Genomic DNA, 15,453 nt, shown 5'->3' on the forward strand with positions numbered 1-15,453 from the left:
TATATTTTAAAGGTGGAGTCAATAGGATTTGTAAGATATGGGCTGAGAGAGCATGAAAAGAGACAAGAATAGCTTCAAGGTTGAGCCTGAGCACATGAAAGGCTGCTGCTGCTGCTGCTAAGCTGCTTCAGTCATGTCCAACTCTGTGCGACCGCATAGATGGCAGCTCACCAGGCTCCCCCGCCCCTGGGATTCTCCAGGCAAGAACACTGGAGTGGGTTGCCATTTCCTTCTCCAATGCATGAAAGTGAAAAGGGAAAGTGAAGTCGCTCAGTCATGTCCGACCCTCAGCGACCCCATGGACTGCAGCCCACCAGGCTCCTCCATCAATGGGATTTTCCAGGCAAGAGTACTGGAGTCGAGTCCCATTGCCTTCTCTGACATGAAAGGCTAAAATAGTCATTTAAGATGGGGAAGACCAGGTTTGGGAGGGAAAAATCAGGAATTAGATTGTGGATAAACAACCTGAGATCCAAGTATATAGAGAGCTGGATACATGAATATGGAGTTTACAGGAGAATAATGAATTAGAAATAAAAACCTATCAGCCATAAACTTAGAGATGTTGTTTAAAGCCATGGTGGCTGTGTGAACTGAGAAGAAAGGACACCAGAGATGAAACTCAAAGGCACTCTAAAGTTAGAAAGATCCACACCAGGACTGAGAAGCCAGTGAACTAGAACAAAATCCAGGAGAGTATAACATCCTGGAAACCAAGGGAGGAAAGTGTTTCAAGAGCGAGTGATCAACTATGCCAAATGACTAACAGGTCAGATGAGAGGAGGCTTGAGAAATAACTCGAGTTAAGCAACACTGGAGAGCACAGGTGTCAAAGATCATTTTGGCAGAAAAATGGTGGTAAAAGCTTGATTAGTTGGGATTCAAGAGCTAATGGGAAGACTGTGTTTTTGTAATAAATATTTGAAAACAGCAAAATTATTATTATGTCCTAATCTTAAATAGCATTTTAAATTTCTAAAGCCTATTCAAAATTTTTATTCAAAAGAAAACCCAAAACTAGATGCTTTAAAGGGGACAACCCAAAGATAAAAACACTTATTATATGGACTTATATGGGTCTTGCTTCCCAGATAGCACTGGTGGTAAAGAACCCGCCAATGCAGGATATGTAAGAGAGAGATGCGGGTTCGATCCCTAGGTCAGGAAGGTCCCCTGGAGAAGGAAATGGCAACCCACTCTAGTACTCTTGCCTGGGAAATCCCATGGACAGAAGAGCCTGGGGGGCTACAGTCCATAGGGTTGCAAAGAGTCAGACACGACTGAAGTGACTTAGCACACATGTATTATATGGCTCTATACATTCCAAAAGATTAATATACTCCCACTTACCAATTCTATTTTCAGTAAAGTAACATCTATCAAAATAGTAAACTTCTGGACAGCTGCCAGTCCTTTCAAGAGTGCAATCACCCATGTGTCTACGTGCTGAGCCAATGGCCAGGACAGCCAGTCAATCATTCTGAAAATTAAAGGATAACAAAACTATTAGCACTGACAATAGCTTTGACATTATTCATTTAGGAATAACAAGAGTAACTACAGTAGTAGTTACAAAGTCACTCACTTTGTGACTCAATATTTACTGAGCTTGGATGTGAAAAGTACTATTGAAGATGTATTTCTAGTGTATTAATTCATTTAACCTTCACATCAGTCCTGTAAAATTCATTCATAACCTACAGATAAGGAATTGAAACACAAAGAAGTAACTGATGAAAGTATTTAGGGACCCCCAGCTAATAAATGGTGAATTGAGATTTTTAAACCAAATCACTGATTTAAAAATCTGGTTTTACTATTTTTGTTGTATGAAGTGAAATCGCTCAGTTGTGTCCGACTCTTTGTGACCCCATGGACTGTAGCCTACCAGGCTCCTCCCTCCATGGGATTCTCCAAGCAAGAGTACTGGAGTGGGTTGCCATTTCCTTCTCCAGGGGATCTTCCCGACCCAGGGATCGAACCCAGGTCTCTCTCATTCCAGGCAGACACTTTAACCTCTGAGCCCCCAGGGAAGCCCTTTTTGTTGTATATATTCACCCAAACTGGATTACTGGATCAAAATCAAATAATACCAACAATTGGCTGCTTGTACTCAGAGATTTCCAATCTTGTCAACTGACAGTGTTATATAACACATTTGTATAAAAAGAATTTCTGATAATCATTCTGCATAAATGCAAAAATTTGAATTTATTCTTCAGTAGTGTCAATTTATTAGGCAAATTTACTCTAAGAACAGTTCAAATACGGCTATCTGAACTAAGACATGCATATGAACCAAAATTTCTCCTTTCTGGTGATTACAATCTAAATAAATATAAAATGTACTGTTAAAAAAGACTATATTTTGAATTGTGAAACAGGTCTCTTCATCTCTCTCAAAATTCTACTATACAAAGACAACAAAAAGAAATTTCAAATAAACAAAAGGGCACCAAGTATACAAATACTGAAATGGCCTCATTTTGAAATAGTGAGTGCTTTCCTCTTTGAGCAGGGCTTCCCTGGTGGTTCAGTTGGTACAGAATACGCCTGCAATGCAGGAGACTCGGGTTTGATCTGTGGGTTGCAAAGATCCCCTGGGGGAGGAAATGGCAACCCACTTCAGTCAGGATTCTTGCCTGGGAAATCCCATGGACAGAGGAGCCTGGCAGGCTACAGTCCATGGGGTCCCAAGAGTTGGACATGACTTAGTGACTAAACCACTACCACCACCTTTTTGAGTACCAACCCAATTAAATGAAAATAAAGTAATACGGGGTATGATGGAAACTATCCCTTATGTTAGATATCAACCACAATGACGAAGATGCTACAGTGCTTCTGGAAGGCAACTGGGCCAAAAGTTCCTATTATTTGATTTTGATCCAGTAATCCAGTTTGGGTGAATATATAATAAAACAAATAGTAAAACAAACCAGGTTTTTAAGTCAGAGTGATTTGGTTTAAAAATCTCAATTCACCATTTATTAGCTGGGGGTCCCTAAATACTTTTATCAGTTACTTCTTTGTGTTTCAGTTCCTCATCTGTAGGTTATGAATGAATTTCACAGGACTGATGAGAAGGTTAAATGAATTAATACACTGGAAATACTGTGAATGTCTCCCTTCTAAATGTTAAGACGAGGAAATAAATACATCCTTTGATTGTACAAAATATAAAATACATAGTACATAAACACACGACCAAAAGAGCAACTAACACGTCAAAAGGACTGACCTTCATATTGATATAAACTATCTCCATTAACACTGGAGCGTTATCTTTAGTAAGATTTTTGCTCTTAACGATTAACCTGTCCTATCAGACACTGAGTGGCTCCAGAGTTCATACTGATTTTACCACCGGTTATCTGTATGTTTCCTCTATACTCTACACACATTATTTCTTTTTCCCTTTCTTGTTTTTCTGGCCAACAATGATGATTTTAAGCCATTACAGTTGTCCCTGAGAACTGTTCCACACTTCTCAATCTGGTTTCCACAAGTCTGTGGCCACTCTACATACCCGGAGTAGAAAGTAGACACATTTGCATTTGTGTGTGGAGTACATTCACTGCAGCACTGCTTACAATACAGAAAAAATGCAAAATTATCATAAGGAAATGACTTATATCTACTATGGAACATTAGGTAGAGTTTTAAAATATGAGATAGGTCAATATGAATCTATCCACAAGGATCTAACTCAAAAATACCTGAGCTATTATTGAATTAAAAAAGAAAAAAAATGCTGGTAAATCTTTTTAAAAACTGATTTGTTTGTTTAAAAGAAAACATGAGTACATGTTTTATGTATATATATATTTACTATAAATGTGTACACGAAAGAACTGTGGTTTAGAGAAGGAGAACAAGTGAGCACCTCTCTTTGGCTCTACAGACTCTTCCCCGTGGGGAGCACAGTCCCAGAGGGGAACCAGACTGGGCTCCCTAGCACACGGGGCCCAAGTTTCCCTTTAGCTCAGGTCCAAGGGGAGTACAAGTAAAGCTGAGGGGGCAGAGTAGCGAATTCCACTTGGCCATGGCTTTTCACCATCCCTAATCACCCAATCAGCCTTTGCCTCCATCCTCTCCACTTCTAGGCTCCCCTCTCACAAGCCTCTATCTAGTCTTTACCTCATCCCATGTGTAACCCATGTCCTAACCACCCTAAAGATACCTCAAGTCAGAAGTAACTTCAAGTCAGAAGTGACACAAATTAGAAGCCCTGAGAAGGCAATGGCAACCCACTCCAGTCCTCTTGCCTGGAAAATCCCATGGACAGAGGAGCCTGGTAGGCTCCAGTCCATGGGGTCACTAGGAGTTGGACACGACTGAGCGACTTCCCTTTCACTTTTCACTTTCCTGCATTGGAGAAGGAAATGGCAACCCACTCCAGTGTTCTTGCCTGAAGAATCCCAGGGATGGGGGAGCCTGATGGGCTGCCGTCTCTGGGGTCGCACAGAGTCGGACACGACTGAAGCGACTTAGCAGCAGCAACAGCAGCAGTATTCAAAAAATATTCGAGTCTCTATTATATAATAGATACTGCATTAAATGCTAAAAATATAACTCTAAATTATGATGTATGCCTTCAAACTGATAGGGAAAGTTAGGAAATATTCAACAGGCCACACAATAAGTAGCAGTGTTGGCATCTGAAGCAATGATCTCATTATCTGCTCTGCTGGCAGGTAAAGAGACACTTTTGGCTACACTTTAATTACATTCTAGTCTTGCTTCAATTTGATTGGATATACACAGGCTCAAATCCTCTCACACAGAGTCACTCCAGAATCAGTTATTTTTATGGTTAACTACTGTAATCTTATCCACTGTGTATTGGTTACAATTTGAATTTTAAGGACACTTAACCCTGATAGGCTGATTTAATTTCCTACTATTTAAAGAACATTCAGTAGTTGTAATAAATCTTGTTTCCTCCATTAGACTGTGGGATTAAGAACAGTGTTGTTACAGTTCTGTTTTGTTTTTTAATCTCTAATCTTTGATCTGCATTGAAATGGAGCTGAAATCTATTGACTAAATGAAACCATTTCCCTCTAGAGCTAAAAAAAGGACATGCAACTTAAAAAAATTAAAACTGGCAGGGCATCCCTAGTGGCTCAGACAGTAAAGAATCTACCTGCAATGCGGAAGACCAGGCTTTGATCCCTGGTTCCGGAAGATCCCCTGGAGAAGGAAACAGCAGCACACTCCAGTATTCTCGCCTGGAGAATTCCATGGACAGAGGAGCCTGGTGGGCTACAGTCAGTGGGGTCACAAAGGCTTGACATGACTGAACGACTAACATAATATTACGAAAGGCATCTTATTTTGTAGAGAATAAAGGCAATTTTCACTTTTATATGGCAGCTTAAGGGCTAGATCCAGCTTTCAGTCTTACTCTTTCCAATGTTTTAAAAATTGGAAAACTTCATATAAAAAATGGACGTTGGGCTTCTTTTGAAAAATCAGGTTAGCAACACTGAACTCAAATTTTCCTATGATACAGACTTAGAGAATGGAACTTATGACTGCCAGGGGAGAAGGATCAGGGAGGGGATAGTCAGGGAGTTTGGAACTGAGATGTACACACTGCTCTATTTTAAATGGATAACCAACAAGGTCCTACTGTATGGCACAGGGGACTCTGCCGCTCGATGCTGCATGGCAGCCTGGACCAGAGGGGAGTCTGGGGGAGAATGGATATATGTACATGTATGGCTGAGTCCCTCTGCTGTCCACCTGAAACTTCCACAACATTGTTCCTCAGCTATATGCCAATATAAATTAAAAAGTTTAAAAGCAAAAAAAATTCCCCCTTGATAATAAGACAACAGAAGTTGAGGATCAGCTTTCTCTTTTAAGAAGTGCTTATGAACCCTGTTTCCTATTATTTCAGTCGTTGTTTAGCTGCTAGGTTCTGTCCAACTCTTTGCGACCCCATGGACTGTGGCCAGCCAGCATCCTCTGTTCATGGGATTTCCCAGGCAAGAATACTGGAGTGGGTTGCCTTCTCCACGGGATCTTCCCAACTCAGGGATCAAACCAGCATCTTCTGTGTTGGCAGATGGATTCTTTACCACTGAGCCACCAGGTCAGTTACACCTGGCCTATTTCATCCTTCAGTGTTACTCATCTAGTTTTGGTACAGTATCTGCATTTTGGTTTCTGTGGGTTACAGAAAATGACAGTGAAGCATGACAAGCGCTATGTGTGAAATATAGAGCATGAGGGAGTAGAGGGTGGGGTATGATAAAAGTAAATGTTACTATCCTTTTCATTTATATTTATAATACAAGAATAATTACTCCAGGTACACTGTAAGTTAAATAGGATCATGTAGGAGATAAATTGGAAATGCAATACAAAAAATGGATCACAGTTTCCCATAGAAACAGGTAGGTAAAAGATAATTTCCAAATATATCTTAAAATAAATTCTTAAGTTGAAAACTATCATCGTTTTGAAGAGGCTGAAAAACTAAGACTAAGGGTGCCATCAGAGAACCCCATGAACAGTATGAAAAGGGTGCCATACCCAACATTACAAATCAACTATAAGAAAAAAAAAGAACTAGAGAGCGAGATTTGTACACATGTAAATTTCCAAGAACCCAACATAAAATATCAATACTGAAGTTTACATGTTACCTCATGACTGTAATTTATAATTACTTAAAATATAATCTGTAATGCAGAAAACATTTTGTTCCAAATCCTTACATTTTCTTTAAATGTGCTATCAATACACATATACAGGGGAAAAAAAATAGAAAAAATTACAAAACAAAACCAGACAGATATGAAACAAGAATAAGAAGACAGGGAAATAACTAATAACATCTTACCTTTGAAAGAAAAATGAGTAAATTATTAGATAGTATTGATGTCCTCCCCTTATATCTCCAAAAGGTCTGCACTCTCATTTCCTTCATATCTTTACTTCAAGGTCACCTTTTCAGTGAGGGCTTCCTTGTCTATCTTTTTAAAATTGCAAACCATTCCCCATGCTTTATTGCTTTCCTACTTTTTTTCCAAAAACATTCATCATACTATTTTACTTATCGTATTAATTAAATCTAAAAACAGAATCAATTTTAGGATGTATAATTAGGTTATATACCACCGCAGCAACAGAAGTTCTGCAATTTAAACACCAATGACTATACCTTTCAACATCTCTGAAATCAGGATGTATCTTGGAATCAATATAATATGTTGATACTGTCTGCCTGCTTCCCCAACTTAGATGTCCATGAGGAGAGGTATTTCTATCCATTTGACTTTTAAACATTGCTTGGCATTCCTGGTAAGTGCCCAATAAATGTGTTTGAATAGCTGAATGACCGGAAGCACAAGAGTACAAGAGTACTGAGAAGTAAAAACAACATGAAGTTTACAGCTAGACATATAAGACTAAAACTGAAAAACATCAAGGATAAAGAGAAAGCATAAACATACCAAGAGAGCCTAACTACTCACAAAGGAAAGATAATCAAACTGACTGCAGACTCCATATTAGCAACAACAAATGCCAGAAGATAGTGCAGTATTATTTTCAAAATGCTAAGAGAAAATGATTATCAGATTAGAATTACGTGTCTTGCCAAATCATATACTTGAGAATATGCAAGAAAAAAACACGCTTTGAACAGACTAAGAAAGTCTAACCCAGAGGTCCTGGTTGAAAGAGAAAGTAAAAGTATGTACTAAGTAAAGGTACAGGCTTAGTCAGGAAGAAAAAAGAAGATCCCACAGTGAGGAAATAGGTTTCAGGAAACGATACTGAGCAAAGAAATTCGTAAAATATATCGATAATCCAACCAACTCCTGACTGTACAATACGTGTATATGTGTGTTATATTTTTGTAATTAAAAATGTTGAATTGAAAATGTATTTGTGAATTACTGGAATGCCTGCAAGCCTACAGTAAGGTAAATGATTCATTTCAATTAATTAGGAGAATCTTTATATATTTGATTCCATGATTTCAGTTCTGCACATTGCCCCAAGTTTTTCATTACCTACAAAACACAGCAAAATAATTTTCTCCTCCCAAATCTACAGTTACCATCTACGATGTTATGAAGAAGTACCTGCAAAGAGCTTGGGTCATACTCGCGTCTTTGACGTTTGGATCCGTAGTAAGGCTCCTGATGAGAACTGTGATCATCTGAAGAGGGATGTGCTGCACGAGGCTTGCCAGAGCTACAGAAGGTTCAAATGAAGCATCTATATTGTTTTAATGAAAAAAACAAAGCAATACGGCAAGACGGTTTAAATGAAGTATGTAGAGAGAACAATTTACCACCCCTTCCACCAAGTGGTTGTTATGCTCCACCTCCTGTGTAGACGCTAACATACAAGGAATGTTGAACTGCAGAAATGAGACATTAAGAGCTAATGGCAATGAACGGTCATTCTACAGGAAGAACTACTGCAACATAAAAACTATTCCTATCACCATATTTAGTCCATAAGTTACTTTATTTTCTTGCATTCTTTAATATTGTTTTTATCGTGCTAAAATAGTCATTTGTAAAAGCAGTAGTCAGAAAAGAAATGCAACCCATCATTTAAATTAACTCCTTAGATCCTCCAAAGTAGCTTACCACTATTAATTACAGTAGTCATTACACTGCTCTAAGGACAATTTTTTAAATCTCTTAAAGAAGTAGAAATTAAGATGAATTTTAGGGGGACTTTGCTTAAAACGCATAAAAATTAGGCAAAGCCAAGGTGAGCACCTTTACTGCTAAAGGTGAGAAAGTTCTGGGGAAATCTAATTGTTCTAGCAACACAGGCAATGTAAGAACAATTACAATTAAAAAATAAACCAAAACTCAGATGATGCAAATACACAGTTGGTAATTCTTTCATAAATGCATTTAATTCAACAGAAAGCATGGAGACTGTTAAAACTCTAGTCTTAGTTCTAATTCTCAAGATAAAAGGGGGTTCCACCTCCTTCACAACTTCAATTTCCAACAACAGCCGGAAGGATGATGGTAGCAAGCAGAGAGGGAGTGAACACAGTTTTGGATCTAGTGTTGCACAACTTACAGAGCTGGAAGCTCCATGTCTGGACAAGGAATGTAAACACACAGGTAAAATTTCTAGGTGAGAAGGCATTTTCCTGTTAAGTATCACCTGACCCCCTCCTGTAGTTCTAAGGTCACAATTCGTGGCCTATATATACCTGGAGCAGGCATCCGCTCTCACAAACTACTTTGGACAGAGAATAGCAATATTCAGCAACTACACAGTTAACTAGGATAATCCAGTAATAAAACAAACAGCACAGTCCAGTAATTAAAATGTGGGAAAATTCAGAAGCTAAGGAAAATCTCATGACAACAAGATGACAAAATCACAGCACGATTATGATACGGTAAACATGATTATGCTGCCATTAGTCACTCATGAATAAAAGCTTTACATGCTTTATATAGTAGCTGTCATCCTCAAAGCATTCCATAACTTGAGCAGAGGCTGAGTAATTAAGCGACTTGTTTCCTGCCAAAGGTCTTAGACCTGGACATTCTCAACCTTTAAAATAGAAACACTGCCCTTTTTTTTTTTTTAAAGTCCAAAGTGACAGGCTGATTATGGCAAGTGGAAGAGAATCTGGATGAGGGTGTTAAGATCTGCTTTTCCACGAAGACGTTTTCAGCGCCGGGAAACGAACACAGTGTGTATGTAAGAGACACAAACTACATTTCCAAGAAAGGCTGTCCGTGAAGGCCACGACCCTTACCTGTGGAGGAAATGCTTGCAAAAACTTCTTGCAGAGAAGGCAGCAGGGTGGAGGGCTCGGCCTTCCAGATGTTCTGCAGCAAGTTACTCACTTTTGTCACCTGCGAAACATATTCCCGCAGCTCTTTCTCCTGGGTGGACACGCACTGGAAGTGGCCTATCGTTCGAACCAACTGTTGGCAGAAGGTGATGGACAACTTCCCCTTGGGGATGCACTGCACGAAGTCTGTCAGGAGGTCGCTGAGTCGGGCGCACAGCTGCGGCTCCGGCCTCTCGCACACCATCCGCAGCACCTCCACCTGCAGCAGGCTGAAGAGGTCCAGCACCGACGGGCAGCTCATGATCAGCTTCAGGCCGTTGTGAATGTAGTCCACGATGGCTACGTCCTTCCTGTCCAGCGAGTGGTAGCCCTGCTGAAGGAGACCCAGCACGAACGTCTTGTTGAAGAAGGACTCGAACTCCGGCCGGTGGTAGCGCGCGTAGGCCTCCAGCACTTGGTGGCCCACCTGCCGCTGAAAGGGGTCCTGGCCCTCCAGGATGAGCCGGGTCGTCAGGTCAAACATGGCCTCGCACTGCGCCTCGTCCAGCCAGTGCTCCGCCGACTCCACCACCTTCCGCACGATGACCCGCTTCAGGGGCAGCGGGTGCGAAGAACTCACCAGGCCCTCCAGGATCTTGTCCATTGTCGCCACGCGGCAAGGCCCGGGCCAGGGGGTGAGGAGCCGGTGGCCAAGGCCCCGAGGTGGGCCAGGAGAGCCCCGGGGCGGAGGCGAACCTGGGGCGCAGCAGCAGCAGCAGCGGGACCGACCACCGCCACCGCCGCCTCAGTAGCCACATTTATCGGGCAGGGGGGCCCATCCGAGTCCGGGCGGGAGTTGGCAAGTCTGGGGCGTCTAAGAACCGGCCCCGTCCGCGCTGGGCCTAAGGAGCCAGAGGCCCACACTCCGCCGCCGCCGCCGCCGCCCCGGGCCCGCGGTCTCTCTCAGCATCAGCGCGGAGGGGCCAGCGGGAGGCCCCCCAGCTGCGGCGGGCACTCAGGGCCCGGGGCTGCCAGCCGCCGGGTGAGGAAGCGAGCCTCCGCGCGCCGCGGCAGGTGTAGGCGTTCGGGCTCCAGCCGGTCCTGGGATGAAACCCGGCCTGGGTTGAGTCAGGAGCGGCTGTCACGAAAGGTGCCGGATCAGCCGGGTAGAAGAGGAGGCGGACACCCTTGACCCGGATTCAGAAGGTCCAGCGAACAGGAAGCGAAGGCCCTCGGAACCTCCGGAAAGGCCCGCCCCTCCGCAACCCCACCCTACCTCTTTCCTCCTTCCCGTCTCTTCCTCCACCGTCTCCGCCCGGCCACCCCCTCCCGGGCCCCGCTCGGATCCCCCAGCGGTGTTGCCTCCTCGCTGCCGCGCAGGCGCGGCCGCCCCCGTGGAGTCGCGCGGCGACACCGGCGTCACTGGGGATCACGTGTAAGTCATAGGCGGCTTTCCGGGAGGTGCGGCCGGGACCCGCTCCGGAGAGCGGTGGAAGTGATCAGTCCAAGATTCCCACCTTCGGATCTCTTGTCTATTCTGTTCGGGTCGGGTTACATGTGAAAGGCCGAGAAAGTTTTATTCAGTTCAAGTCTTGTGAATCATAAAGTTTTGGAAACGTGAACCGAAGAGCATTTGGGGGAGAAAATAAGGAAAAGGACCCAAAATTCGGATTGAAGAGAAGTCATTCATCAAGAAATGAACTGCTGCTGCTACTGCTAAGTCGCTTCAGTCGTGTCCGACTCTGTGCGACCCCAGAAGAGGGTTCCTAAATGCGAGTTCCTTTCTCTTAACGTATGGTTATTAAAGTAAGGGCGGTACTGGCGACGGTATACATTTAGAAACGATCTTTAACAGGTATCTTTTTAATGAGCTTTCGTGGGATAGCTGTCGGGGCTTCCCTGATATCTCTGTTGGTAAAGAATCCGCCTGCAATGCAGGAGACCCCGGTTCGATCCCTGCGTTGGGAAGATCCCCTGGAGACGGGAAAGGCTACCCACTTTAGTATTCTGGCTTGGAGAATAACGTAGAGTGTATAATCCATGGAGTCGCAAAGAGTCGGACACGACTGAGCGATGGGGAAAATGACAGTGTGGGATCGCGAAAAATACGTTGTCCCCAGAATGGGAGGAGAGTAAGGAAAATGATAGATGAGAAAGAATGACAGTACTTTGAAAATAAACCCGATGAAATCTTAACAGTATTTATGTTATGCTGACACTGGCTAACAATAAAGAATAGATGGAGTCATCATGTTTGTAGTTTTTCAATTTAAATTCCAAAGATTCTCAGTAAGAATTTAGGCTTTCATCGGAGGCCTTTAAATTGAAAAATTACCTAATTATGTCTCCGTTAAGACTTGACTCCTATGATTATGAAATCAGACCTTTAATGGCTTGTAATACAGACGAAAATTTAAAGAGCTGTTTCATTTAAAATGTAGGATAGAAAAAAAGCAGACTTGTGAGTTGTTTACTTTGCTAAATGGTGTTTGGGTTTCTACCAGTTTACAAAGTGGTTACATCAATATATTGAGTACATTAGTGAGGGTAATCTTGGGGCTTCCCAGGTGGTTCAGTGGCCTGCCAATGCAAGAGAGACAAAAGATGCAGATTTAGTCCCTGGGTCAGGAAGATCCCCTGAAGAAGGGAATGGCAACCTGCTGCAGTATTCTTGCCTGGAAAATCCCATAGATGGAGGAACGTGGAGGGCTATGGTCCATGGAGTCTCAGAGTTGGACATGACTGATTGGCTGAGCACACATCGGTGGATAATCTTGAAAAGAATAGCAGTTTAAACAGGATAGAAACTGGGTAGAGAAACTTGAGATTGAGTTAGTTTGTAGAAAGAGATTGACGATAAAAGAGAAATGAGGTAATTGGTGGATGTAAAAGTCATGCTAGAGTTCAGGAATAGCTTTGGAACTTTTTCTTTTCCAATAGATGGAAAGTAAAACTACAGAGAAAAGTTTGACTTTACTGGGAATGGTGCCACATTGGAAGACAAAAATAAGGTGAAAGTAAAACATTAAGAGGAATGAATGGTGGGATTGTGAATTTACTGATTTAATTTAAAATCTAAGATGTAAAATTAACTTTAAATATTATACCTTATATCGTATGTTACGTAATAAGGGAATGCGAGGAAAAGAGACAATATTTGTTATACATATTAAAATATATTTGAAGCAAATATTTTTATTACATATACTAAGCAAATACATTATGCATTCATAATGAAATAAGGAATAAATGCTTGTGACAATAACAGTCCAGGTTTTGTCACTGAAGATGTGATTATAGTTGGTATTTTAACAACCTTTTCCACTGTCTACTCTGTATTCCCTTTGCCTTCAGCAAGTACCTCAGCTGGTTGTACTTCTTTGCCTGGTGGAATGACCCAAACAAACCTTCATTTCTGAAGAGTCTGGGCCATGGGTTGGATTGTTGTAGATTTACACTGGCTTTAATCACAGAGCATGGTAATACCAAGAGATGCCCTAAGGGATATTATTCCAGACAGAGTGCATTCCTTATCTCTATTATAGAGTTGCTGTCCAATTTTCTTTTGGTAGTCGGGATCAGTCACTCCAGCCAACACAGTAACTCTCTCTTTACCTGTTGATTTATAGATATGAGGAATTCAAGGTGGCCTAGTGGCATTCTTAACTTGAAATTCAATGGAATCACTGTTGCATTTCCTGGTGGAAGCATTCTACAAGCAGAGCATAAGTTCTCGAGAACAGGGAGCAAGCATTTTGCTAGTAAGTCACTAGGGGAAATAGTTGAGTGGTACCACTCCCATTTCTACCCTTTCGTTTCTGGGCTTATGAATTCTGACTATGAGAAAAACGGCACCGGGTATTGGATGCTGATTCAAAGCATATATTCATTCTGGAACACTTGGCTACAGTTCTTCAAGTTCTAGTCACCTCGCTGGAAATGCTGTTCCACTATTCTGTCCAGCCAGCTGCTTCAGGGAGTTGGGAAACATGGCAAGAGCAGTGAATTCTGTGAATGTGGGTCCAGTACCTCACTTCATTTGTTGTGAAGTGAGTTCTTGATCAGAAGCAGTGCTGCCTAGAGTACTACGACGATGGATGAAGCATTCTGTAAGTTCATGGATGGTAGTTTTGGCAGAAGCACTGTGTGCAGGAAAGGCAAATTTATATCTAGAGTCGATATTTATTCCAGTAAGAACAAAACATTTCCCCTTCCATGATGGAAAGAGTCCATGGTAATCAACCTGCCACCAGGTCGCTGGCTGGCATTCAAGGCATGGTAACCCAAGGGTTGGTCTTCGCTGTTGGAAAGTGCTCAGCAGTAGCCATAGCCAGGTTGGCCTTGAGGAGTGGAAGTCCATGTTTCTGAGTCCATGTCTAACCTTCATCCTTGTCACCAGGGCCACTTTGTCCATGAGAACATTGGGCGATAATAGAGGTGGCTAGGGAAAAAGTGATTGGCCATAGACCAGGAATCATTCTGTAATCATATATCTGGCCATTTCTCCTTCCAATCAAAGTGAACAGCCAGGTTCCCTGCTTGAAGTCTGCCCACTGGCAGGATTTCCTTCACCATTGCCCTTCAGGGATGTCCCAGAACAAGGGATTGTATTACTACAGCCATCCACTTTTGGGTGGGGCTTGTATATTGTCCAAAATCATCTGTAAACAAGGCCAGAGGCTTCTCTTCCTCTGTCAGCTGATTTAGGGAACTCCCCATGAGGCCATTGGTACAGATTTATTTTTTACTGGTATGCAAACATCTTACCATTAAGTCTAGAGTAGTTCCTACCCCAGATCCATATGAGCATAACACCATCAGTGTAATGGAGCAATGTGCTATCTTTTGGAAGAGAAAGGTAGTCAAGATACCTGTGAATTAGATTATGACCCCTTAATTAGAACTGGAGAGTTCATAGTCCCCTGAAGTAGGAGAGCGAAAGTGTATTGCAGTTGGCCTTGCTAGCTGGAAACTGCTTCTGCTGGTCTTACCAATAGATATAGAGAAAAAGCAAGCAAACAACATTTGTCAGCTCAATAGCTGCGTGTCAGGTGCCAGGGGATGTGTTTATTTTCTCAGGCAATGGAGCTACATCTGAGAGAGCACTGCAACTGGCCTATCTGCCTGATTAAGCTTATGATGGTCCATTGTCATTCTCTGAGATGCATCTCTCTTCTGCATGGGTTACATAGATGGGTTGAATGTGGATGTAGTGGGAATCATGCATTTTTCAAGTCCTTGATTGTGGCACTAATCTACTGCAGTCTTTCCAGGAATAGGGCAGTGCTTTTAGTTTACTATTTTCCTAGGTAGAGGCAGTTCTAATGGATTCAGTCTTGCTATTCCCATTTGAATAACCCTCTCTTTGTAGGTCAGGGAGCCATTGTGGGGATTCTGATAGCTGCTGAGTATATCTGTTCCAATAATTCTGGTATTGGGAAATAACCACAGAATAGGTTAGAGACCCCCTGGGCTCACTCAGTGTGAAACAGACTTGAGCTAAAATTCCATTGACCACTTGGCCTCCATAAGCTCTTGCTCTGACTGCTAGATCACAACGATGTTTTAGATCTCTTGGAATTAATGTTAGTTCTGAGTCAACACTGACATTAGTCCCCCAAAACACTAATCAATTTCCTTTTGCCCAATCACAGTTACCTTGGCAAAAA

General features: G+C 42.3%; 1 protein-coding gene and 1 long non-coding RNA gene across 3 annotated transcripts in view; one reads left to right on the forward strand and one right to left on the reverse strand.

The window, feature by feature from the left end:
• The window catches only part of USP38 (ubiquitin specific peptidase 38), a 31,620-nt gene extending 21,150 nt beyond the window's left edge, over positions 1 to 10,470 (reverse strand). Inside the window, exons 1-3 of the mRNA XM_040250453.1 lie at positions 9,767 to 10,470; positions 8,106 to 8,241; positions 1,351 to 1,480 (exon numbers count right to left, since the gene is read on the reverse strand). Coding sequence (XP_040106387.1) covers positions 1,351 to 1,480; positions 8,106 to 8,241; positions 9,767 to 10,448 — 948 coding nt within the window. The 5' untranslated portion in view covers positions 10,449 to 10,470. The remainder of the gene's footprint in view (positions 1 to 1,350; positions 1,481 to 8,105; positions 8,242 to 9,766) is intronic.
• A 583-nt stretch (positions 10,471 to 11,053) lies between these two features.
• The window catches only part of LOC120870898, an 80,375-nt gene continuing 75,975 nt past the window's right edge, over positions 11,054 to 15,453 (forward strand). The window contains exon 1 of one of the 2 annotated variants that reach the window (XR_005722887.1): positions 11,054 to 11,219. This is a non-coding gene — a long non-coding RNA (uncharacterized LOC120870898). The remainder of the gene's footprint in view (positions 11,220 to 15,453) is intronic. The other variant, XR_005722888.1, reaches the window with a different exon arrangement.

The sequence above is a fragment of the Oryx dammah genome, unplaced genomic scaffold (genome assembly GCF_014754425.2).
Source record: "Oryx dammah isolate SB20612 unplaced genomic scaffold, SCBI_Odam_1.1 HiC_scaffold_12, whole genome shotgun sequence".
Classification (NCBI taxonomy): domain Eukaryota; kingdom Metazoa; phylum Chordata; class Mammalia; order Artiodactyla; family Bovidae; genus Oryx; species Oryx dammah.